Source organism: Nipponia nippon, unplaced genomic scaffold (assembly GCF_047370975.1).
Source record: "Nipponia nippon isolate SJK-2023a ecotype South Korea unplaced genomic scaffold, ASM4737097v1 scaffold_9, whole genome shotgun sequence".
Lineage (NCBI taxonomy): Eukaryota > Metazoa > Chordata > Aves > Pelecaniformes > Threskiornithidae > Nipponia > Nipponia nippon.
The window spans coordinates 7,655,314-7,679,871 of NW_028262413.1; the positions used below are offsets into that span (position 1 = coordinate 7,655,314).

Below are 24,558 nucleotides of genomic sequence, written 5' to 3' on the forward strand. Positions count from 1 at the left end.
TAAATGCTGGGTCAGGAATTGGGAAACGCTTGGTTTCTGACTCTGTCTATAGAACAACTCACTTTATAGCCTGGGGCAAGTTACATTAGCCCACGCTAGAAAGGTTTCCCATTAAAATGATAATGTGTATAGCTGCATGGATTCAGTGTCTTAGTTATTCCTGATGCAAAGTTACATCCCTACAGATCTAAGAGGATTCAGACTCCATTAGCATGGTTTGTTTCTGTCAAATTCTCACATAAAATAAAAGCTATGCTACTTGCCAATCCGGCAGTGCTGCCTCACGGGGGCTACTTTAGACCGATGTATTTAGCTGGCTTCGTGATCACCAGGTAGCATTTACATTATTGATAGGGCAAGGCTGCAAGCAGGCTGCTTTCACAGGGCAGAGCTTGAATTCACCTGTTTGCTATTACTCGAGTTGCTTAGAGATCACAAACACCCCGGCCCCGAGATGTGTGGCTGCAGAGCAAGCGTTCCCAGCACGAAGCAGTACTCGGTCAATCAGCCAGCTCCTGCTTCCACCAAAAAAAGCCCTTCGGCTGCAGCAGGCATGCCCAAGCGGTAAGTCATCGCTTTGTTCTTTGTATCTCTGGTGATCTGCGATTTGTCTTGAAATCCATTATCTCCATGTATTTGTCTCTATCACAAGCAAACTCTTCTGCTGTGTATTGGCTGCTCTGTAATTAGTTTCCAGCACTTTAGCAAAAGTAAGCAGGCTTTAAGTTTTAATAGAAAGCAGGGAGGTGCTTCTCACAGATGTGAATCCTGCCGGAAATAAAAGCTGTGTGTCTGCTCCAAACTGGGAGCACTGGTGAGTGGGGGATGACAGACTCTTCTGCACTTCCCAGGGGATGGGCTTAAAACAGAGAAATTTCCTGGAGCTCTTTCATGTTCTGAAGAAATTACTTGAAGGATGTTGCAATGCCCCTCCCTTAAAATTATTTAATAAGCACCTTTAATAACAACTCCAGGCTACTTGCTTAGGTGAAGAATTAGGAGCTGTGTGATGTTGTGTGCTGCATGTAAAGGCCATTTTCCTTTCCACTGTGAAGGAAAGCCAGTTTCGCTTGGGAAGACCTGAGTTCCCAGGGGGTTAAATGAAACAGAAATGAGCAAGCTCACTCATGGAGAAACTATATATACACACACAATTCACCAGGTGGTAACTGTGCCTCTCTTCTCTCTCACTACCAGCATACCTATAGCCAAGCAGCTGTCATCAATAAAAGGTAAGGGGACCCATTCCTTGCCCCTTGGGGGTTCAGGTTGTCCAAGGCCACAGCCCAAGTGCAGTAAATCCCAGTGATTTAGCAGAGCTGCAGAGGCAGTGCAGACTCTTGGCCAGTGCAAGCCGAGAGGGTCTCGTGGGTCCCTGTGCAATGTGCTCCTGCATTGATCCGCATCTCCTCTTCTGCTTGCCTTTCCATTAAAAATCATGACCTAAACGATGCTAACTGAGGGCTGTGAGTGTGCAGTCTTTAGGAGGCAGCTCAGGAGTGGGGGGAATGAATCCAGCCAAAATCCCAAGTATACCGTAATGCTGAAGTGCAGCGCTGATGCTCAGACGTGGGTGTTTCTGTTCAGCCAGGCTTCCCCAATGGGCCATGTTTTCCCTGATACAGGATCCTGGGAGTCCAAACGCACCCAGGAGATGGCCAGCACGGCCTGTCGCCATGGTGTGGCAGGTCCTTGCTGGATGCCCAGGGTGGGGGTAGACCAGATGGGTCTTGCGCGGCACCTTGCATTACTGCCCCAGCTCTGATCGAAAGCTTCCTTTCGAGGTGTGTTTCCATGGGACATGAGGCATGCTGCTGGCCCACTCCAAATAAAATCTGGGCCAGGTCCTCTGTGGGTATAACCAGTTTCAGTCTCATTAACTTTAAAGAAACTACACAGATTTCCACCCACTCAGGATGGTTCTGACAGATTCCTTTCAATTATATCTCAAATGCCACTTTTTCTGATTGATAGGCTGGTAACTTCTCCCCCCAGCTCTAGGAAAAGGCTCAGACCTTGAAAAAGCTTTTGCTACCATGGCGTTGGTGTATAACAACTCTGCTGACCCCGAGGGCAAGCTCAGCAAAGCTGAAACCAAAAGTTTGCTGCAAACCCAGTTTTGGGGTTTCATACAGGTGAGGGGGTTTGGGTGAGCGTGTGGCGCTGCGCTGACACTGGCCAGGCGCTTTGGGTGCAGGAATGGCATCGCGGGCTCTGTCCTGCAGCTGGGCAGGCATCGGTCCATGGGGTAATCCCAAGTGAAACTTTAGTGATTTGGTACAAATTAGTTGGTTTATGTTGAGCCTGTGTCTAACACAGGGCTAAAGGAGGCGGGACAGCAATAAACCACGAATGACGTGCCTGCTTGCATTTTTTTTTTTTTAAAGAAAATAGGACAATTAAAAAAAGACAAACAACCAACCAAACCAAAAAAACACCAAACAAAAAATCCTCAGATGATGACAAGAAACTGTATTTTGTATGGAGATGGACTTTTTACAAGGCAACATAGTGATAGGACAAGGGGTAGTGGCTACAAATTGAAAGAGGGTAGATTTAGATTAGATGTAAGGAAGAAGTTCTTTGCTATGAGGGTGGTGAGGCACTGGAACAGGTTGCCCAAAGAAGTTGTGGATGCTCCCTCCCTGGAAATGTTCAAGGCCAGGTTGGATGGGGCTTTGAGCAACCTGGTCTAGTAGAAGGTGTCCCTGCCCATAGCAGCGAGGTTGGAACCAGATGATCTTTAAGGTCCCTTCCAACCCAAACCATTCTATGATTTACAAAGAGAAGAAAGCCATTGCATTTAATGAGGTGTTTGGTAGCTTGCCAGGGCGCTGACCCAGTACCAGGAGAGCCAGCCCCATGCTGCAGCGCTGCATGCGCTGCGGTTGCTGGTGGGGCCCCTGGGAGAAAGGGAGCAGAAAGCACCTCTGCATCGGTCACCCATCTGATGATGGCATGTCAGTGGCAGACGGGTATGGTGAAAAAGAGCTATATCGGCACTTGTGGCTGTAAACTTCTTGCAGATTTTTTTTTTTTCCCTCCCTAAATAAAAAAAACCACAAACCAGTTTTATCAAGTGGTAGAAAACACTATACAGGACTAGTAAAAAGAGCTTAATAAAGTAAATGAGAGAGATGTTTAGGAGTAAAGACATTCTTGACAATACCTTTGCTTCCAAGAATAACAAAATCACATGACTTGTTGGGGAGAGGGAATTGGTGCCAAATTAGAAACAAGGCACCTTATGAAAAAGGTCTTGAAAATATCAATAGCCAATCACATTTGGAATCATTAGATGTTTTGAAAATTAGTAAGCTAAAAAAATATCCTGGAACTCTTTTTTTTTTTTTTTTTTTTTTTCCCATAAGGAAATATAAATAATAGACACGATATATAATTTTAATAATCGCTTCCATTCCAACAGTAATGTCCAAGAGGACAGAGAATAGCAGCTACTGAAGTTATGTCTGTAAAATCAACAGTTTTGAGACCTTCACAGTATATATTTGAGGATCTGTCTTGAATATTAAGGTTAGGAGGGTGAGCTGGTTGGTTGTTTCCTCTCCCTGGTTTTATCAAGACACAGGACTCCATTTTTTTTCCAGCAGTTACCAGCTACATCATCATCACTGCCAGATTTTCAGTCATGACTAGGTGTCTTTTAAAAGATGTATTCTGGATTCAGGTGGAAACTTTGGGGACTGGTTGTTCTCCTGTCTGACTGCAATAATATTTCTGTTTGAGTTTCTTGGGATACCTTTAGAAAAACCAATATAAATGTGGACATGAAAACCTGAATGAGAAGATAGAAAAATACATTAATTTTTACGTAGGTGTCTGTCTGTCTTTTTTTTCTATGAGGCAATAAAAAAGGAACTTCATGCTTGATTTTTTTTTTTTTTTTTTTCTTTTTCATTTAAAATTCTCCATAGGGCCAAGAAAGCAAACCAAAATACCAGGAAATAATTTCTGCCCTGGATGAGGAGTTGGAGAACAAAATTGATTTTGAAGATTTCATGATCTTGTTAGTCAGTCTCACTCTAACGTCTGACCTGCTGCAGGAGATCAAAAATGTGAAAACCACAAAATGATCAGTGCTTTAAAAGAAGAAATGGCTTGGCACTTTATAAGGAAAGCAGGAGTGAACCACACACAGAGATAACACTGAGTGCCTGGATACCCTGTGCTGGTCCCTTTTACATGGAATAAAGTCTTGTCCAAACCTGGCTGAACTCACTCTTCTGTAGAAACAGTCCGTGGAGTGAAACGTTGGTGCGCAGGGCTTCATGTCCGCTACGTACATGCTTTGGGAGGGTGTGCTGACTGGCTCTTGGCAGGTCCTGAGACCCCAACACCAGTTAGCAGCTGGGTGCAGCCTCCAGCCCAGCTTAATGCTAGGGAAGGGTAGCCCATGCTCTTCCAGAACTCTCCGTCATCTCCTGCACCATTATGGGGAGATGATGGGGAGATCGCTACAAAAATGTGCAGCCCCACTCCCTTTGGGGCAGCAGCATGCATGTCGTGGCTGGTCAGCTCCCCAGGGCTCTCCCAGTTACCGCAGGGTGCCTCAGCCCTGAGCAGAGTGATCCCAGTGGTGGGTTTCACAGTTGGCAGTGACTGCAAGATCTGTTGCAGCCTTCGGTAAATATTGACTTTAGCCTGCGTGGTTTCCAACCCGCCATTAACCCTTCTGAAAGGAGCATTTATTTATTTTTATTTCCTCCTCCAGCTGACCTCTTCACTGAGTGATCGCTACAGAAGGAATTTCAAGTCCAGCATTTGCAATGCATCTTTGGCAGCGCTGTGCTTCTGTGACCAAAGGGATGAGTTAGTTAAACATGTCAGTCGGCTCAGTCTGTTGTTTCATGAAACTGTGAAGAGGAGAAATCAGATAAGCCAAGAGGTGGTCCAGGCTAGGGATGGTGGGGGAAAAAGGGTGGTCAATAAAGTGTTTGTATTGGAGCTGAGTGATATTGGCTACCCAGCCACAGGCTTGGTTAGGGCCAGAGCCTCAGTATTAAATGCTCATCGCCCTAATCTTTGTTTTGACTTCTACCTATAAGGTCCTGACTCAGAGTCACCCTTTAGCCCACTGTGATATTCCTTTGGGGCACAAAAAGCAATCTCACACCCCAGGAACAGAATATTCTCAGTAAGAATTTAACAAGCCTCTACCAAGACAGTTAAGATGAGCGAGCCAGCAAAACATTACAACCCTTTTCATTTTCTCTTCTTCCTTGTCTGGAAAGGAGAAGACAAGAATGATTCAGCTTTGGTGCATAGTTTTTTAAACAGGAAGGGATCAAAACCTTTGGTGTTAAAAGAGGGAAATTAATGCCAGCTGAGTAACAAGATTTAACTCCTTGACATAAAAAGGCTCTTAGTGTTTCCAGAAGCTAAAGAGGATGTTTTGTAATGGATTTTGGTGCAAAAGAAAGACACATTGCAGCAGGAGGCAGGCAGCCAGTTGTTTTGGGAGGGAAGGTCTGTGTCTTTGTGTGGTAGGGGACGGAGCTGACAGAAGAAATGGAAATGAATGTGGTGGGTTTTGAAACGAAGGTCAGCAGGTAAGGTGCTGCTCCATGGGGTTTGAACCTCATACAGGACATGGCCTGGCCTGGAGGCTAAATGTTCACAGATGGTCTTCCTACACATAAAAACTCGTATTAGCCCAGTCCCTTGCTTTGATGGTGGGTTGCAAGAATAGGCAATATCAAACCTGGGGCAAAAAGCGACAAAGCCAGCAAGCAGCCGTTTCTGTCCGTTTGCTTGCTCATGGAGATGTCTCTCCCATACACCTCCCACTGAGGGACCGGTGGCCCCGTGCTGCGAGGATGACTGCCCCATGGGGTGCACGTCAAATTTCCTAGAGATGGGATATGGGAGCGCAGGCATGGAGGGCAAGTCTCTCTTGGAGACCATCCCTTCTGGGCTTGTGTCTTCTGAGGAAGCGGACCTTGACCAAGCACCCTGGATCAAACCAAGGACTTAATCTGGTAGCCTCAACCATGTGGGTATCACAGCTTCATGTTGAGCATGTCTCCCTAGTGTTGCTCAGTCTCTTCCCCCGTCCCCTTGGGTTTTGGTGAGGTGGAAGATCTGTGAAAGCTTAAAAAATCAGCTGATGCTTCTTTTCTGAGGTAGAAAGATGGATTGAATATGAGAGTCCCTAGAAGGGTTTCCCATTACTAAAACAAAGAAAACATGGTACAGCCCTGAAAAGCTTGTTTGGGAGCCACTGGTAACTCTGAAAGCATATATTTCCTAATATCCCTCTGTTAGAACAAAAAGATGAAAGGAACAATATTGTGAAGCCAATTAAGAAAGAGGTCTTTGAAACTGCTAAGGCCTTAACACAGTTTCTGTTATTGCTGAAATGTTTCTTAATCTTGCATGACTTGAATTAATGACTTAAGAGCCTTTTATCAGATCAATTCACTCTGTCATCTCATTGTACGCAAGCCCTTTTTGTTCTAATGCAATGTGTTGTGAGCTAGCATCCCGGGTCCCTGGCTTCGATCAAAAACCCTTGTGCTAAGCACAGTGAAAATCCAAAGTACGAAGCAATTCCTGAACAACTCAACAGCAAAGATATTCAAATGGTAGGGAAGGAATCAGAAGCACAGAAAAACCAAGTGCCTTGCTCAGCACATGTAGCAGAGCTGGAACTGGATGCCAGTCTACGCTGGGCTTCTTGCACAGAAGACCATGGCTTTCCAACAGGTACTGTGATGGTTTCTGCAAGAGTTTCTGAACAAAGTGAATGGGATGTGCAAGGCTTGATCTGCATCAGTCCTTGAAAGTCCTGCCTGATGCTCAAAAGCAGAAGGACGTACTTGGAAGAGCCCCAATATCTTCTTATAGTTAGGAGTAGGCAGAAGTTTGCAGCTTGGCTGTGGAAGATGCTCTTTTATTAGCTCAGACTATTTGTGGCTGCCCTGAGCACTCTCAGCTAACGGCTTTGAAGCTGATCTGGCGTAGACAGCATGTCTGGCTGCATCCTTGGGGAGCTGGCTAAAAGCTTGCTTAAAAGGCTACTGTTGTGCTTTATTTTGTTCCTAGTTTGCTCCTATTGGAAGCAATGGGAGTTCATCATTGATTTCTCATAGCAGAGCCCACGCAAGTGCTCAGGAGTTGAACAGGCAGCTGAACTGATGAAATTTGCAGGCTCCTCTGCCTCAGCAAGTGTGAACATCATATCAATATGTGATAGCCTCTAGAAGTGAAAGCAGCATGAAGAGCAACTAGTCAAAACCTGACCTCTGTGGGCTTGGGGTTGGGATTTATGCAGCTACACTGTCCAGGTGTGAATAGCCACCCTGGGAGGCTCTGCAGACTTTGGATCTAAGTTTAAAGTCTGTTCTGAAAAGTCTGAGTCATCTCTGCAGTTACGTGAGCTTTCAAATGACTGCCAGAGGAGAAATGAGGGTCAGGGAGAGCTTCAGCCTCAGATCTTCAGCTTCCATTTCCAGATATCAGCTCAGGAAGGCAGGGTCATTCTCATACTTTAATTAACACACCTACAGCTTTTCCCTGTGACTTCTTACTTCATATCTGGCCTTAACTCTATGGCCTGCTGGACTTGGAAGGTTTTGAAAATCTGGCTTTAGTCTAATCCCTAAGGTGCTCTCCCAGATCACAGGGGAGCTCTCTCATCCAGTCCGCTGACTTTCAGGGGGTGAGTCACGGCAGAGGTTTGCATGTTGAGTTTTCTGCCGGGAGCCTAGGGCCACACGCACTGTGCGTGCAATTTTGCAGAAATCTTTCAGGAAATAGAAATACACTCCCCAGCTGTCTCGCTGTTATTGCACCTTCGGTAAGACCTCCTGTCCGGGCCACTGGAGCCTGGATGCTGAGGAAACCTTGCAGTTTGAGAGACATTTTGCCTGTCTCCTCCTCCCTCAAAGTAAGTGTTGTGTTACTTTTTCACATAGAATGAAACTTGCCTTGGCTGCACACACTTTGCAAGTATGTGTGTGATGCACACCCCCACCTCGGTACTTCCATGTGTCATGGCCCATGAAAGCTTCTCAGCAGCTGCTTGCTACATCCACTCAAGTGGTTATTGCAGCAGGTCACTGTGCAGAGAGAGGCAGAGTTTTGCATCAGAGCCTACCAAGGTAGCAGTTAAATTGTGGCTACATGGTAGAAAAACCTTCAGGAATGTTGGAATGACTCAGAAAGATGCTACGTGGTGCATCCCCTTAGGAGCTCACTATAGAGCAGATGAAAAGCTTTGTCGCAGAATTATGTTCTCTCTAAAGTGTGCTAGCTTGTGAGCCACAAAGGAGCACTCTGAAACGCCTCCTGGAAAAAAAGAAAATCTCTTGTTTCAAGCTCAGTCAGGGAAGCTAGATAAAGAAGAGATGGTGTTTTTATGGCTTTCTGAACTGACAGCTTTTAATTCCTGCATTGACTTTTATTGCAGTCAGTGGTTTACAAGGTTTCCAGTGAAGCTGTGTCTTCTCTCCTCGCTTTGTTCATCTGTTGTTCCCTCACCCTGCAAGTGTTTATAGCCCTAGTTCTGAGTCCTCCTCCAGCCAAGGTAAACAGCAAATGATGTTCAGCAGCCAGATACATCAGTCTGTCTCTAATCCCCAACCGCATGAAACAGCCATTAGACTTAGATAAATTCAGAGCCACGGGACTATCTTTTACTCATTGTTATTGTAGGAGTGAGTTTATGCTAAGCATAGCCATAACAAGCATCAGTCCCAGCATCCAGCAGGAGCTGAAACCGTCATCCTCCAAACTGAACATAAAGAAACTCATGGGAACTGAACATAAAGAAACTCATGGGATCGGCCCAAGCCCAGCACTGGGTGTCTGTAGCAGAGGCTGGTTGTGCATATCTGGTATAGTGCCTCGATCATCGTTCCTCCCATTCAAAGGTCCCAAAAAGGCCAACTTGGAAGAAACCTCCTGTGCAGGGAATCACAGGTGGTGCTTGGTTCTTCTGGGCCAAAACAAAAATTGGGTTTTATAGTGGATGGGCATGTAATGGCTTGCCAAAGAGTCACTGAGTCTCGAACAGGACCTGGAGTACCGAGGGCCTCTGGCAGGCAGGGACCCCCGCTGCCCGAGCTGTCCCCCAGATGATGGCTCCTCACACGATGGCAGCAGGAGCTGCAGCCCCTTGCAGGGCTGGGTGGCACCTTCACATTTCTGACACTGACAGTGCAACCCCTGGAGCCAAGGGACCAATTTCCGTTTGTGATTTCCTCTTCATTTTATTCTCCTTGCCATGATCCAGCTTTCTCGGTTGCTATCTGCTGGATCTTTCTGTCTAGAGAAACACAAACCACAGCACATGCTCCTGTGAAGCTGCTGCTGAAATCAATGAGAGGCCAGGACCTCTCGGGTGGAGAGAAGCAGCTCCTGAAGTGGGCATGTTTCTAACCCTCCAGTAAAACCAGCAGCCCAAATGGATGCAGACGTTCATCAGTGGGCAAAAAAGCCCCTGCTTGTCCTGAGATGATCAATAAATGACGTACAGCATACCAGGAGCTCTTCCACCCTTGCAACCTCCTGCACACAGCAGCTAGTTGGCCTCTGGACACACTAGCATCACCGGAGCAAAGGAGAACAAGCATCACAGTAAATGATCTTTGGTGAAAGTCTTGCCTTGCTGCATGTGATTACTGTGTGGTTTGTTAAGCATTAGTCAATTTTACAAAACAAAATATGAGCTCTCTGGAAAGGAAGCTAAAGCTAGGACAACTCTTTGACTGGATAAATTGATGTATGCTAGGTCTCTCCTTGAATTTGAAAAGCAAAGCTCGCTAGTACTGGAAATGGTCCAAGTATTCTTACAGTGAGGACAACTAGAAAGATCTACAACCCAACCCTGAGACCTTTCCTCTCCTCCAGCAGTGGCCCAGAGGGCCCTCCCACTATTTCTTTGATTCCTTTTCCCAGGAGTATGAGATTGGTTTACTTTGACACCTGGGGCTGTTGGAGGAAGCCTGTGTACAGATGTTGACCTGTTTCCCACATCTGCTGGTGGATTTCTCTTGATCTAGTTGTTCTGCCTCCATCCCCACATGAGGCCTTTTGGGGGTCTGTTTGGAGACAACATGCAGTAGTAGAGACATCCAGGTTAAGCATTATATGACAGTTTGCCTCTCCAAAGCTGGCAGGGGCAAAAACCACATCAAGGACAGACCATCAACAGCTAAAAATCCCTCTTTCCTTGGACACTGTAGCTGGTGTCACAGGTTCCCTGCATTTATACCCCACCATGTGGATTTTATAGGGTTTTGCCTAATTAATTAATGAAAACAAATTGCAGAATTACCTTCTTATTAAACTGATCTCACTACGGAAATAAGGCTGATTACTTCCCTGACAAACTTTAATTAGGCAGCTACAACAAACTGTAATAAAGAGCACAAATTAAAAACAGATCATACTAGACGTGGCTTTGTCAAATGCTCTGTTAATACCAGGCAACATACGCAATGATTAAATTATAAGGAAAAAGCTTTTTTTCTCCTCTGATGAAAATCTATCATATTCCTAGAGAAAGAAGAGTTTATATAACAACATCACATTAATAACCAACACATCAGTGAGTATTTATCAGTAATTTCTTTCCAACAGCAGCTCTTAACTTGCGTGTTCTGCAAGACTCAGCCATTACAGCCCTCTTTATCTCTTCTCTAAATTTATGCTTGTAGTACACATGACCCAAGGTTATTGCAAAGCCTCTGAGGAAGAGAAACTTTATTACCTGCACATATACTCCTCAATTTGTCTTTCCTCTTCTGTTTTTTTAGTGCTTGGATTCAGCTCAGCTGAAAACAGACCACAATTTGAGAGCAATTTGCATAAGAATTGTAAGCAGAGGCCCACATAAATTAGGCATTAATTAATGAGCACCTAAAGCCTTCTGCTGAATGCATCCTGAGGCGAAGCAATGCTGGGAGTGCCCAGGTATATGTGAGGGAAGGAGTGGGTAAGCATATCAAATAAAAGAGCAACACTTAATTCTTCTTCAATATTTATTCTAGCCCTTGAGACTGCAGGAGAACAGCAGACTTTTTACCTCTGTTAGAGGATGATGAGAGCTGCCCCTGTGGCAGAGCTGGGTTAAAAGGAAGGCTCTTCCACATGCATCTGAATTCATCCAGTAAATCCCAGGGATGTGGATGACATGCCGATGACCCAGGACAGGCAGGCAGCACCTCAGAGATGTGGTGGAGGAGGCAGATCTCCCCTGCCTGATGCAGGGTCTGGGAGGAATTTACCTCTTATGTGGGAGTAAAGAGATTGCTGATATAACAGGAGAGTGGGCTTTGGACTTGAAGGAAGCTCAAGGTTGAGTCTGGAGACTTTTGGAATCTGAAGTGACCATTTTTTTTATGATGTTAGATGCATCCATCTGACATGGTGGAAAAGGTCTCCTAAGGAAACTGGCTTTAACTTTAGTGAGTGGCAGCCATGCTCTGGACATGCCTGCTGCCCCGCCAGAGCTGTTATAGCCAGAGCCTTCAAAAGAGAATGCTTTGGCTCTGGTTCTTTCCTTATTTCTAGCCCAGAAAAATGTTTAGCAGCTCTTCCTTAGGCATTTAACTGGGAGCTCTCAGCTGCTGAGTGTTTCAAATCAGCTCTGAAATTCTGATAAAGGGAAAACACTCTTCTTCTGCAGAGCTCTTGGGACAGAGGTCAAGGTGCTGGACTTCCCAGGCTGAGCAGATGGAAGAGTTGTTTTGTACTGCCTTACAGGTAGGTAAAATGTCTCCTTGTATCGGACATTTATTAATATGCAAGAAAACAAATGCTGGTATTAATCAGAGTGGGGGGAGTTGTTGGTGTCCTTGACCTCGGTTGTGAAGCTGTCTTGAGCACAAAGCTTGCATGCCGGTAGCTTTAGGAAGGTCCAGTCTGGCCTTGCTTCTTCTTTTTGTAAGCACCAGGAGCTTAGGAAAGGCAGGATTGTCCCCTTGAGCTGGAAGCCATGTGAGTTGTCTGTGTGCTCTCCTGCGACCTGGGAGCATTTTCCTATTGACAATTATTTCATAACAAGATTCTTGGCTAGATGTATGCATCCTAATGAGTGCTATGAGCTAAGAGGGGCCGATAGGTACTTTAAGATCAATTGAAGTACCCAATCAGTTTGTTAAAATAATAGACTAGAGCCTGAATTATTAGCTAATAAACAAATGAGTTGAAACTTTTCACACTTTTAAACTCTGTGGTACCAACTGCTACAACGTTTCAGGTCTCTGTAAGGACTCGTAAAAACAGACGCTGCCCTTATGGGCTTTTCTGGAAACTGTTGTATGGCTGTCGGCAGAGAGCGGCTGTCCCAGTTGCCTGACTGGCTGTCTGGCTGGGATGGAAACTGGTTGAGGCAGCCTGGCTGTGTGTGCTGCCCCAGGGGAGAACAGGAGGGCTGGGCTTCTGGGACTGTAGCAGAGCCCGGGCTCAGGGTTTGGCACTTAGGAATGCATTTAACTTGCTGCTGAGATGCCTCTGCTGTCATTGCTCCACGGAGCCCTGCATGCTGCTGTGTTGCATTTGGTATTGCGAACTGCCTCCCTCCACATCTGCCCTGTGAGGGTGGCTGGTGCCTAGTGCCCAGGGAAAGAACATAGCACAGGGGGTGGCTGTTAGCTTATATGTACTTGTGTGTATGTGTGTGTGTATATATATATATAAAATATCTGTTAAAAATAATATATATTTTGGCTTATATATACAAAACCTATAATACATTATATATGTAATACATATATAGCTATTAATATATAAGCTATATATAAAAATCTCTGTGCATATACATATATAAAATCTCCTCCAGTTTTCACTATCCTGACTTGTCTCACCTACAAATTTTATCTTGCTTCCAAATGACTTTCTAGGCCACTTATGGCTACAGTGAGCAGTACAGATCCCTGGGTACATCCCTCCTCTGTGGAAAAACTGGGGTTTATTCCTACCCTTGTGGGTTTTGGTTTTTTTTAATCCCTTTAGTTATTAATGCATTAAAGGATCTTCCCTCTCATCCCGTGATATCCTAGCAGCTTTAAGTGCCTTGGAGAGGAGCTTTGTCAAAAGCACAGTGGCATTAAGATGCTGCTAAATGGAGTAGGCAATCACTCTGCTGGTCACGGCTCCTCTTGCGTGCTGGTGCGACGGTGCCTTCCTCTGCCAGGAGCCATCCCGGTCCCTCCCTGATGCTGTTCTTGACAAAGCTTTCCCCCAGTTTGTCAGGTACTGAAGCTAACAGGTCTCCATACCTCTACCCCTATCCCAGGCCCTCTCTTAAAACCCGGTATCACGTTTGTCATTGGTGTTGATGTTAACGAGAGAGGGGTTGTCACTCCACCACAGACAGCTGTGGCTAGCATCTGTGGCCAGAGGATCTTTGAAAAGACTTTTTTTTCATATGTGAGCTGAGTACTAGTTCACTGGCAGTAAGAGTGTAAAGAGTACAAAGCCAGTCTTTTTCATTGCTTAATATTTCTCTTCTTTCCTTTCCTGTCAGTTAGAATCCAAAAGATGCCAAATATTTCATGAAGGTTTGGGTTTTTCCTGGCATGGGCCACTTTTTTTTTTTTATCTGATTGTTCAGAAACTCCTCAACTTTAATATAGCCTGTTAGTTTACAGGGAGATGGCAGACTTGCTGGTTTGCCGTTTTGTCTGTAACACACTGCTGTGTTGTAACTGCATCTCGCTGAAGGTAATTACCACAGAAAAGTCGTTGGCTTTTTCTCGAGGGACCCCTTTTCACAGGTGCATGTGGTGGAAGCCAAATGCCGGGTCCCATGTGATGTGCGCTCAAGTGAGCTCTGAGACACTACTCCAAAATCAGGTCTCAATTATTCATTAGTTAATGGTTCCTTAGGGATGTAAGGAAGGCTGGGACTTGGGAGCCTGTCTAGAATTACAAGACCAAATATACAAAGGGTTTATATTATTTACAATAACAGAAGTCCTGGAGATGCTCTGTGTGAACCTGGTTTCAAGTGGGGCGCAATCCTAAATCTTCCCCTGTGGTGAGTGGATTGACTCAAGGAGCAACCACCAAAACCCCAGTCAGCTGAACCCCCAAACCTGCGGAATGGGGCGAGGAAGGGTGAGCAGGGAGTCCCTGGGAAGTGACCTTGCTGGGACGGCCATGCTGTGGTGGAGCTCTAGGAAACAGACTAGTGATGAACGGTGCCTGTACTGGGGTAACTGGAGTTACTCACACACTGAGGTGTATAGCACAATACCATACGCTCTCCTTAAATGTGTGTCAGCCCAGCCAAATCCCAGCTCCCAGTGCCCTGCTTGTAGGCGCTTGCCTGTGTTAATAGTGCGAGCCACAAAACTGCCCTGGCATCTGTCATTTGGAACAAATATCCTACATTAAGTGTATCCTCACGTCTCCTGAAGCCACTATACTAAGCCCTCTCCTTCTGTACACTTCAGGACATACAAGCCCAGCTCCTGGCTCTTTGCGATGGTTGTGCTAAGGGAGCCTTCCTGACTCCCCCTGCCCAGGCTTTGTCCCAGGGGCTCTGTTGTGTGACTGCTACGCCACAGAGTAGGGATGCTGTTGGTCAAAGTATCCAAAACAAATGCGTGGAATATTTAGCAAGCTTTTCTTCCAACAAGTTTTCTCTGCTTTACTGCAGGGCTCTTAATTTGATGAATTAACATAATACATGCTAATGTACCAGCAAAGACAGCAGGCAAAGATCTTTCTGCTGATCCCAGACACAACAGATTTCAACTGCGCTGCTGAGCGTGGTGCATGCTGATGCCACTAAAAATTGCCATAAAGATAACAGCAGAATCTGTGCTTGCCTCGGAAGAAGATGCTTGTGGCTTTTCATTTCTCTTCTCCCTCTGTGATAGGACTGTGAGCAATCGTTTTCCTGAGACAGGAGCAGGCTGGTGGGAATCTGCTCCCCAGTGCATGGGACAGAGGTGTGTCCTACCAGCCTGTACAGCCCGAGACCCCAGCGTGGGTCCCTAGCTTGCTGCAGGGGTCTTTTGCTCCTAAAGAGATTGTGGGGGTGTTTTTGTGTGTGTCTAGCTCAGTGCAATACAGGCTTTGCAAAAAAAAAAAAGTGTAGCAAAAAAAAAAAGGCTCAGACCATTTCTGACTCCACCACAGAGCTGATGTTAGGCCAGAGGTGACAGGCACAGAGCTATTTTGCTCCAACTATACTTTTTTTTTTCCTAGTCTGTTTGGTTTTTACCAGTGCTTTATCAGTCCTCAACTGGTGACATTATTTCCCTCCAGAGGGTTTCTTTTAACGATGTGGAGGGTGAACCCCACCCTGGAGCCTGCTGCATGCCATGGTTCCTCCTGCACTGGTTGCCCAAGATGTGCATCCTCCCTGCTGTGAGGGCTCTGGTCCTGCAGCAAGCATCTGTGACTGCCCGGTGCTGGAGCTTGAGGAAAGGAGCTCCCAGCTCCTACGTCTGCAATTCAACTCCAGGGGAAGATCTAGATTTGAAGACAAGTCAGGAAGCCCCATGCTCCTGTTACTGGGCGTGGAAGAGGCCAGGTTAAAGTGCCTGGGGGGGAGATGCTAACTTGGTCCTGATGTATTTGAATAGGTAGCTCATTGGCCCAGGCTTTCCACGCATAACCTGTCTAAATAGAGGTCTGTTGCTGGGATGAAGGAAACTCTTACTGTGTTTCTAGAAGTAGCTCTCCTGAGGTCACGGTGAAGCGTTGGTACTTTCACAGCATACAATAACGACTGCGGTTTGCATATTGAGAAGCAACTTTACAACTTTGCTGTCTGCTTGAACTTGCCCACAGCAGGCTCTTAAATGATGCATATTGAAATGGAGCCACCTTGAGATGCCTGTGCCTCGAGAGAGACCTCCAACCAGAGAGGACAAGATTGCTCTGTTGCTATTTTGAAAGATGAATGACCTGACTGCGAGTGGCTGGCTGCTCACTCTAGGAGCATTTAGTCATTTGGCATAAAGCAGAATATCTAAACCATTAAGATGTGTGGGCTTTGCAGTGCATAAATAAGTTACAAATTAGGGATTCGGAGAGGCTGCTCGCCCCTTGTGTGCAGTGCTCCAAGTGATTACTGTTCTCCTCTTTGTCTAATCAAAGATCCTCGGCTCAGAGCAGGTTTCTAATTTAAACACTTGAGTACAACATATCTCACTAAATTAAATAACCTTTACCCAGACAAATCATTGCAGAAATCTGTCTCATGCACAACAGATTCTACCCTCACCTTATGTATGACTTTTTCTCCCTGTTTCTGTAATACAGCTTCTTCTGAAGGGTAAATGATTCTTAATATAAACATGAATAACCTAAGCTTTGTAGTATTGTATCTTCAAACAACTCATTTTAAGACATTTACTAGAAAATGCAGAAAGCACCCTATAACTTTAGACATGATGTCTTGGTTTATAGGGTCTCAGGCTCCCCAGGCTAAAATGGGAGTTACTTTGGGACAAGATTTGCAATAGGAAATCTTTACTTGGGGGCCTAAAACACCTGGCACCCCTGCTGTGTCTTGCAGCTTCTGTCTGTATTACGATACTGGAGTAACTGTCTAAATAAAGCATGTGTGCAAGTATCATAGCACTGCTCCATAAAGGAGCCCTCCCTGTATAAACACACCTTTATGTAAATAATTGGTAAGCAAAGTCAGCAGGTGGCCATCAACACAGAGAGTACCTCTAGAGACTTAACAGCACGTACATCTTCCCTATGCTGCCACTGGGTCTTGGCTTTTGGCGGTGCTGTCTGCAGGGTTGAACACAGACTTTAAGCCTGCCTGATGAAGAAGCCGTGCTACGACTGGCTCTATTCCAAATTGGAAATGACTTTGGGTCTGTATATAGTAACAGAAAAGTATTTAAGGTATCCAAGGCCCATGAAAGCCTATAAATACTGGCTCCTGTGCCTGACCCAATGAAGGAGGGAGTGTGCCATGCTTGATAAATGGCATCACCTGGCAAAAGGTACATCCTGGGGGTGGGGGATGCAAAAGCATCCTTGTAAGTAGAGGGAGATACTTAATAAGGCTACATGCGTGCAGAGGGAGAAGATTGTCCTTGCATACATAGCGGATGAAGTAAATTAACTTAGAGCCTGACGTAAGCATGTGCTTGGGCTCTAATTCACAAAAAGGGTGGCTTTGTTGGGTTTCTTTTTCCCTCTGCCAGAGGCAGAGACATCTCGGTCAGCTGTAAAGCAGCTGCTGAGCTGCTGCAGCGCACAGATGAGCACATCAAAGCACAGCCAATGCAAGTTGGCTCAATTTGCTGAGCTGGGAGCTGTGGCTACTTGATAGATGCCCGAGATGTACAGCAGCAGCCATGGGAATGGGTGTGGGGAGCAGGCCACAATTACTGCATTTGTTCCCAAATAAGCTGTTTCCGCGGGTAAATCAGAGCTAGGTGTGTGTGTGTACAAGCATTTAGAGTTACAAACACAGGCTTCCAGCTTAAGCTTGAAGTTATGCAGACATACCCTCGTGCTGCCTTGATTCTGGTCATGTCTTGATGCTTTCTGCAGCCAGAAGATAGATTTTATAGGTGGAGGTTATCAGTTAACTGGCTTATCCTAAAAGGATAGTGAAGCAGACCTTTATATGCATGAAAAATATTCAAATATATGGTTTTAAAAGATTCTTGAAATTGTGACTTAAAAGGGATTCTTGGGATGGGGGGATTGCAGATGGGACCTTCTGGGACCCTGTGTGGAAGGGGTCAGCCCTGTGCTTTCCTTGTGGAGGGTGTCTCGTTGCCTCTTCTGAATCAGTTCTGGCTTTTATGGAGCTCGGCTGCTTATCATCTTGGGAAGAGTTACACCTTCCACTCTGCTGTTTTTTTGGCCATGTTTCCCTATGGAGCTCTCTTGCTAGTTCTGCCAGGCACGGGGATGGTGCTTGGGCAAAACCTCTCTGTGCCTGCCCAGCTTTGCCGTAGGTAAAACTTCATAGGCAGCCAGGGGCTCATGTACAGAGGAGCTGGGCTTTCTTTCGGGTATGATGGAAGAGTTGGAGGGCATCTGTGTTAAGAAACACCCATATTTCACGTACAGTTCACCACAGACCAGGGCCAGTCTGGTTTTATCTATGATTTGCTAATCTTTCCGTCTGTTATCTTACCCACGCGTGCGCGAAGCTGGGGGGAGCGCCTCGGCGTGTGCGTGCCTTGGCCCCTGGCAAGGAGCGGGATCATTACAGCAGCACCGTGGCCTCAGGGATAAGTGCCACCCATTGGAGCTGACGCAGTCAGGTGATGAGCTGCAAATTATATCTCCTCCTCAATAAGCAGTTCATTTACAAAGCATTTTTGGTTGGTTGTTTTGGTTTTTTTTTTTTTTGTCTAAGCGATGAACAACTCATCGCTTCTGGATGTGTATCCATCAGATGGGAATTGTTCCTGCCTTCTGGTTTTGATCTAAACCATGCGCTGATGAATGAGAGAAATATTTTTAAGGACAAGAGGATGGTGGATGCCATATTTCTGGTGTAAACTTTGAATAAGGAGGCATGTGCTAAAACTCTTGGAAATTTTGTGAGCACCTCTCAGAAATGCCAATCTTTCCTTGGCATGAGAATAATCCTTAAAAATGAATAAAGTTGTTGATATCCCAAAACAAATGTGAGGCAATAGTTTGCCAAAGGAGCAGATGCTGTGTTGCATCCCATTGTATGGTTAAAACTCCCAGAAATGACTTCTCAGCAAAAATTTTGCTTTTCCACTAAGTGATACTTTAGAGAGTTGTTTCATTCTGCAAACTTTTAGCTCCTCAGTAAAAAGCAGAGAGCACTAGAAGTAAGATGATACTTTCTGGCTGTGAAATAAAAATGTTCTGACATCTTTTTTTTTTTTTTTACAGAGAAAACCAATTTTTTTTCTTTAGCTTCCTTTAATCATTAAATACATTTTAATTGAAACTTAGGTTTCTTATTTTAATTTTCTCTTCGCTTTTGCCACCCCACTCCCCACCAACATTATTGTAGGAGATAGCTGCACTTTAGTGCAAAATTGCCCTGGGAGAGACCTGGTCATTCCTGTTCTTGTTGCCTGCGAGGTGAAGGTGAAACCCCCCAAGGTGTGTTGTGTAGTAACAGAACAACCTTTGTAGCTCCGCTGGCCATGCCAAACTGTCCCCTGTGAGCCCAGCCATGGCTTAACCTTCAAACCTGCTGTCTTCCCTGGGCAAGTCCAGCACCACTGCTGCTATTATAAACTTCTCGAGCAGAGGTGTAACCTGCTTTGTTTGCCATCGCAGTGGGAGCAAGGGGCTGCTGTACTAGCATGGCAACATTTTGCTTTCAGTTTGGAATGGCATAAACGAAATAAAAAAGCTCCCATGACAAGTGATTGTGTGTGCAAAGTAGCATCAAAAGGAAATAACTACTCGTTTTTGCACTGGCTAATATTTTTTCACTGCTGCTTTGCAAGCTTGTGATGGTCAGTCTGCATCCCAGTGTTGTCTCCACTTTACGTGCAAACACCACAGCCCGTGAGCAGAGATTGCGGTGTGCCGATGCAGAACAGCATTTAGTACAACAGGCTGGTTGAGATGCCTGGATTAGCCCAGTCCACGCATGGTGCTGGCGGCTTGGCTGCCGCACCCTTGAAATCCAACCAGGCTGTTTGGGTCTGAGTTTGCAGCTCTTCATGGTGCCGCATGTGCCACGGAAGGATGGGGTTTCATTTCTTGTGAGAGACACAGGGAGCGCCTGCATCGCCTGGCTGGGGTGCCCTGATCAGCCCAGCCGCTGCTCTTTGCTGTGATCTGATTCACACTCGCTGTTTCTCAGACGTTGAACTGCACCCGTGGGCTTGGCAATAGCTGTGTGTTTTTTAACCCTGATAATGTAAGTGAAATTAGCACCGTTAATAGGCTCATTATCGAGTCCTTTTAATACATCTTGCTTTCTAAATGGCAAGCAGGACTCTACTGTGTTACACAGACATGGTACAAGTTCATCCAAAAGAAAGGACCAATAATTCATCTCTAATTGCAGCGAGCTCAGGAGAGCACAAAGCACATCATTACCAGATACTATCTGAAACCGCATTGCGGAGCTGCTCAAGTCCCTATCATAACAGTTTAGCTGAAAACTGTTGAGGTTTGTCCCACCAGTACCGCTGTCAAATACAATTGCCTTTTACAGAGAGGGCTTGCAAAGTGGCTGCTCATCACTATTCTCTTCAGTGTCAGTTGTAACCTGTCAGGCATTGAAATAAAACAAGCTGTTGGCACTGTAACATGTATTTATGCTACCTTTTGTGCATAGCATGTATTCTGGAGACCACATGAATCTACATAATCAATTTACTTACTGCAAAAAGCTGTAACTCACAGGCCTGACATGGCTAAAATATCAAAACTTCCTAGAGAAGCACTCCCTGCCATCTAGACAGCCAGATACTGGCAGATTTCACCCGTTGTTCATCAAGATGATGGGTTTCCTTTGATGTTGCAGGTACAGCCCAGGGCTGTGGCATTCAAACAGTTTACATCTCTTTTTGCAATATGAAATCCAGTGCGTCAGATGATTTTCTCAGGAATTAAACCAGGGGGGAAAATGGTACAAACACGTTGGCCAAAGATGCTATAGGGGGGACTTGAACCCCCCCTATTTGCTAGTGATTGACAGTCAGGAGTCTGTTCTCCACCATTTTAAATACAAAAATCCCCTGTGGAGGCAATCAGAGATGCCTGCAGGGCTCCAGCCCGCAGCAGTGCTTTATGGTGGGGAGGCGAGGCTGTGGGAAGCAAGGGGCAGATGTCCCAGTTAGGACTGGGCAGGGGGGAGGCTGGAGTTTCAGCTCCAGGCTGGATGTGTTGCTGGTGGAGGAAGAGATGGAAGAATTGGAGATGGAGGCTTGTTGGTATTGACAACAGCTTGAGGCACCTCCCATCAGATGTATGGGCCACCACCTCTCAGGTGATGTCCCAACAAAGCAGATGTGAGAGTCTCCACTAATTCCTCCAGCTTCTGAAATTTAGATGTATGTGTGCATTTGTTTTCTCAACCTATCAAACAGGCTGCAGAGCTTTGCTGTCTCATGATGCTAAAATGCAGCTGTATTCCCCCAACCTTGGAAATCCCTATGTCTTGAATTCTCCTGGAGCTCTGGGAAGTTCTCCCTTCTGACCGTGACAAGAAGGGCTCCCCCGACCGTGCTTTCTCTGGTGCATGCATGCTACACCGAGCAGCTTCGCGAGCCAGGAGAAAGATGTTGCAGCTGAAACAGCAAAGTGACAAAACCTCACGGTTTTGTGTGTATTTGGGGAAGCTTTTCAATTGCAATGATCTGTTAGTCGTTTTTTAAAGGACTGGTGCAGTTCAAAGTCTCCTACAAGTTAAAATACTGCTTGTAGTCCATCTTAATACCCAATCCTTCCAAACAGATATCATTTATTCAGGAAAATGGGATAGTAAAATGACAGTGACTGTATGCTTGAAAGCGACTGATTAGAAGAGTGTAACTGAGCTGTATCAGAAAAGCTGAACAAGGACCCTGGAGACTGATGGCAGAGGAATCGCTGGTTGTTCATAGGCACTTCTTTATCTAAGAGTAATGACAGGAGGTTAGTGGCATCTTGCTCCAGACCCTTTTTTGGCTCCGGGACCCTTGCCAAAGTTTAGACTCCCATTCTGAGTGTTGACAGGCGAAGAGAGTGCTTCAAAATGTGTTATGGACATAATTAGTTACTGTTATCACAGTTTTCTTAATTAGAATATCATAAAAAGGGGAAGTGTGATGATTTACATGGGGAAGATTGGAAGAGCAGCGATTCTAAAGGCCAGAGACTGAATGCCAGAGAGCAGTATAAAGGTTATCTGCCTTTTGGATGAGGGATGGTGCTCACCTGGGACATTCAGAGAGATGCCTGGAGGTGCTCTCACTGATGACTGAACTTTTTTTTTTTTTTTTCCTAACTTTCCACTAACTCAGCCAAATTGCACAAGCCTTTGTTCAGCAATTGCCCATCCATCTCCTGCAGGATGGCTCACCCGCTGCCAGCATCCTTGCAATGCTGATTAACTTGCAAACGTTCAAAGGAAGCTTATTTTTAAAAAGACAGCAGCTTCTTTCATAAGCTACATTTTCCCTGCTGTTTCTAGACAAGAAAATCCAAGACATCCAAGTTATTTATTTTCATAATTGTGGGGAGAAACTAGAAACCTATTTTAAAAAGAAAGCAAGCAGCTAAAGAAAACTCAGTTATTTTACTGATACCTTCTCTGGCAGCTCCTTATCAGGACTGTGCCTCACTTCTCACACATGCCAACCTCAGAAAGGCAAGGTGCCACCTCACCTGCAGCACAGCTTAGGAAGCCCTGCTTCAGCACTGGCTTCTCCCAGCCTCCACACCTGGTTGAAGGTTGCTTCTCTAACCTGTTTTCCAAATCTCCCTGCTCAGTGAGGAGTCCAGACCAAGCCATTTGCAGGTCTCTGCTATGCACAAGGTCTGCTTTGCTATTGCAGGGAGGAGCGTTTGACTGGCTTTGAGGCCAGCACTCTGGAGCATGAGATGCCCCCAGTTATTTCTTAGGGGCTGTGGATCTAAAGCTTGCAACAAAAATTACCACTGATTACCAAAACTGCCACAAACCCAAGAGCTCTTCCTGAACAAGATGGAAACTGTGTGCTTTGGAGGAGAAGATGCTTTGAGGTTCGCATCTGGGCTGTGCCACGCTGCCTCCCCCTGCGCATCCCTGCACTGGCAGAGAGAAGCACACGCACAGGGGGTGTAACTCGCAATCAATAAACCTGTTTCTTCTGTTGCATTAATCCTTTGTCTGCAAGTGGTGATTAAATTGTTCCCAGGGAACCTGGGACGCAGCAGCCCACGAGTGTGCTGTAATCCCAGCTGAGCTGTGGCTCGGCACATCAGCATGCCAGTGGCCACGCAATGCGCCTCGCTTGGTTGGATGGGGAGAGACGGCAACTCTGCGCATCCCCTGAGCCCCAGAGGATCCCTCTGCCCCAAGCAGCGCCTTCCTCAGGCAGGAGCCCCCACAATGACGCGGTCACGCTTCGCACTCAAGGCAGCCAGAACCACGCAGTCATAAATACGCCTTGCACAGAGCTATGGTACCAGGATTCATTGGGATTAATTAACCCCCTCCCTTTCCCTCTTCCCTTGACAAATAGTTTCTGGTGAGACTAAACTTAAAATACCTAAATGAAATTCAGTGTGACTTTTTTTTCCGCATAAAGTAGTGACTGAATCATAGTTTTCTTGAAGGCAAAAGCTATGTTTTTTCCTAATGGCATTCCTTGCACATATGGCTGCATGAACTCGCTCCTTTATATCTACCTCTCCTCTGCCCCCTCCGGCAGCGTGCACTCTCGTGCTCACACACGCCCTTGTTTCTCGGAGGAACGATGGTTTTGGGAGCCATGAAGTGTCTGTATCCATCAGGGGTAACTGAAACTACTACTACGAGTGCTACCTGTGTTTAATCCCTGGGAAGCGCTGGTTTGGGGGAAGTGAAGATTGCAAAACGGAGACTTTGAAAGTGTTGTGTTTGCAGGGACTTTCTCAAAATCTGGTCTGGGGCAAGGGAGGCTCAAGTTCAGGCTGTGTCACAAAATAATTACAGCAAGATATTTAGCCCTAGATGCTTAGAAGTGTCCTCCTTGGGCTCCTCTGGCTGCTCAGGAGTGGCTCAGGGGGGACATTCCCCCACCCCGAATGACTGATGGGCTCAGTGCACCTTGGAGGGATGGGATGTTGCACCGAATGCTCAGGTCACCAGAAAGATTTTATTATTTTTTCCTAATTCTGCACTCTAATTTGACCCCTCCAGTAGGATAGGGACTGTGCTTGCCTGGTCATGGGAGGAGGAGGCTGGCCTCCAACAGCATGTCTCGCCCCAGTAGAAAAGTCACCTTATGGGACGGGAAGGCAGATGAGCAAATTTCTTGTTTGCCTACCCCTTGTTTGCACTGTTCTAACAATAAGGTGAGCCCAGACGTGCAATGGTGATTTTTGAGTCACCTTGGCATAAATCTGTGAAGAATTAGTATTTTTATTCAATGCTTGCCCTGGGAATGCTGGGTGTTTTTTCAAGCGTAGGCTGCTAAGGCCCACCACCCCGCACAGCTAGCACCTGAATTACTGCGACTGGCATTGTCTTGCAGCTCTCACCCAGGAATAATATGCAAGTACGTGCAACCAGTGTCAGTGCAGCAGGCAGGCACTGTGCCCGGGTGCCCGCGGCGGCAGCGCGCCCGCCTATTGTGGCTGGGCTCCTCCAGGAAAGAATGGGAAAGCAAGATGGGTTAAAAATGCAACAAACTTTTGCACATTTATATGAAGGGACTGTAATTTTCGCATTTAACACTCCGTTAGATCTAATGGAAAGCTGATATTTTTCTGTAGGTGTGAAATTAACCTTTCAATAAAACTAAAAGCTATCTTGAGCATTTTCAAGCTGAAGTTTAAAATAGAGCAATTATGAAACTTGCTGAAAGCCTGCCAGGTTTTCTTGTTGAAAACTGCTGCAAATGAATTATGTTTCCCTTGTGATTTACAGCACAGTGTGAGGGAACTTTAGTTTGTATTTAAATCTGCTTCCGTTAAAGA

General features: G+C 45.8%; 1 protein-coding gene across 1 annotated transcript; it reads left to right on the forward strand.

The window, feature by feature from the left end:
• Window positions 1–417: 417 nt before the first annotated feature.
• SNTN (sentan, cilia apical structure protein) lies at window positions 418–4,297 on the forward strand. The gene is made up of 4 exons (XM_009469865.2): window positions 418–564; window positions 1,198–1,232; window positions 1,996–2,135; window positions 3,936–4,297. Exons 1-4 carry the CDS (start codon window positions 455–457, stop codon window positions 4,092–4,094), a joined length of 444 nt encoding a protein of 147 aa, XP_009468140.1. The 5' UTR covers window positions 418–454; the 3' UTR covers window positions 4,095–4,297.
• The last annotated feature ends 20,261 nt before the right edge of the window (window positions 4,298–24,558 follow it).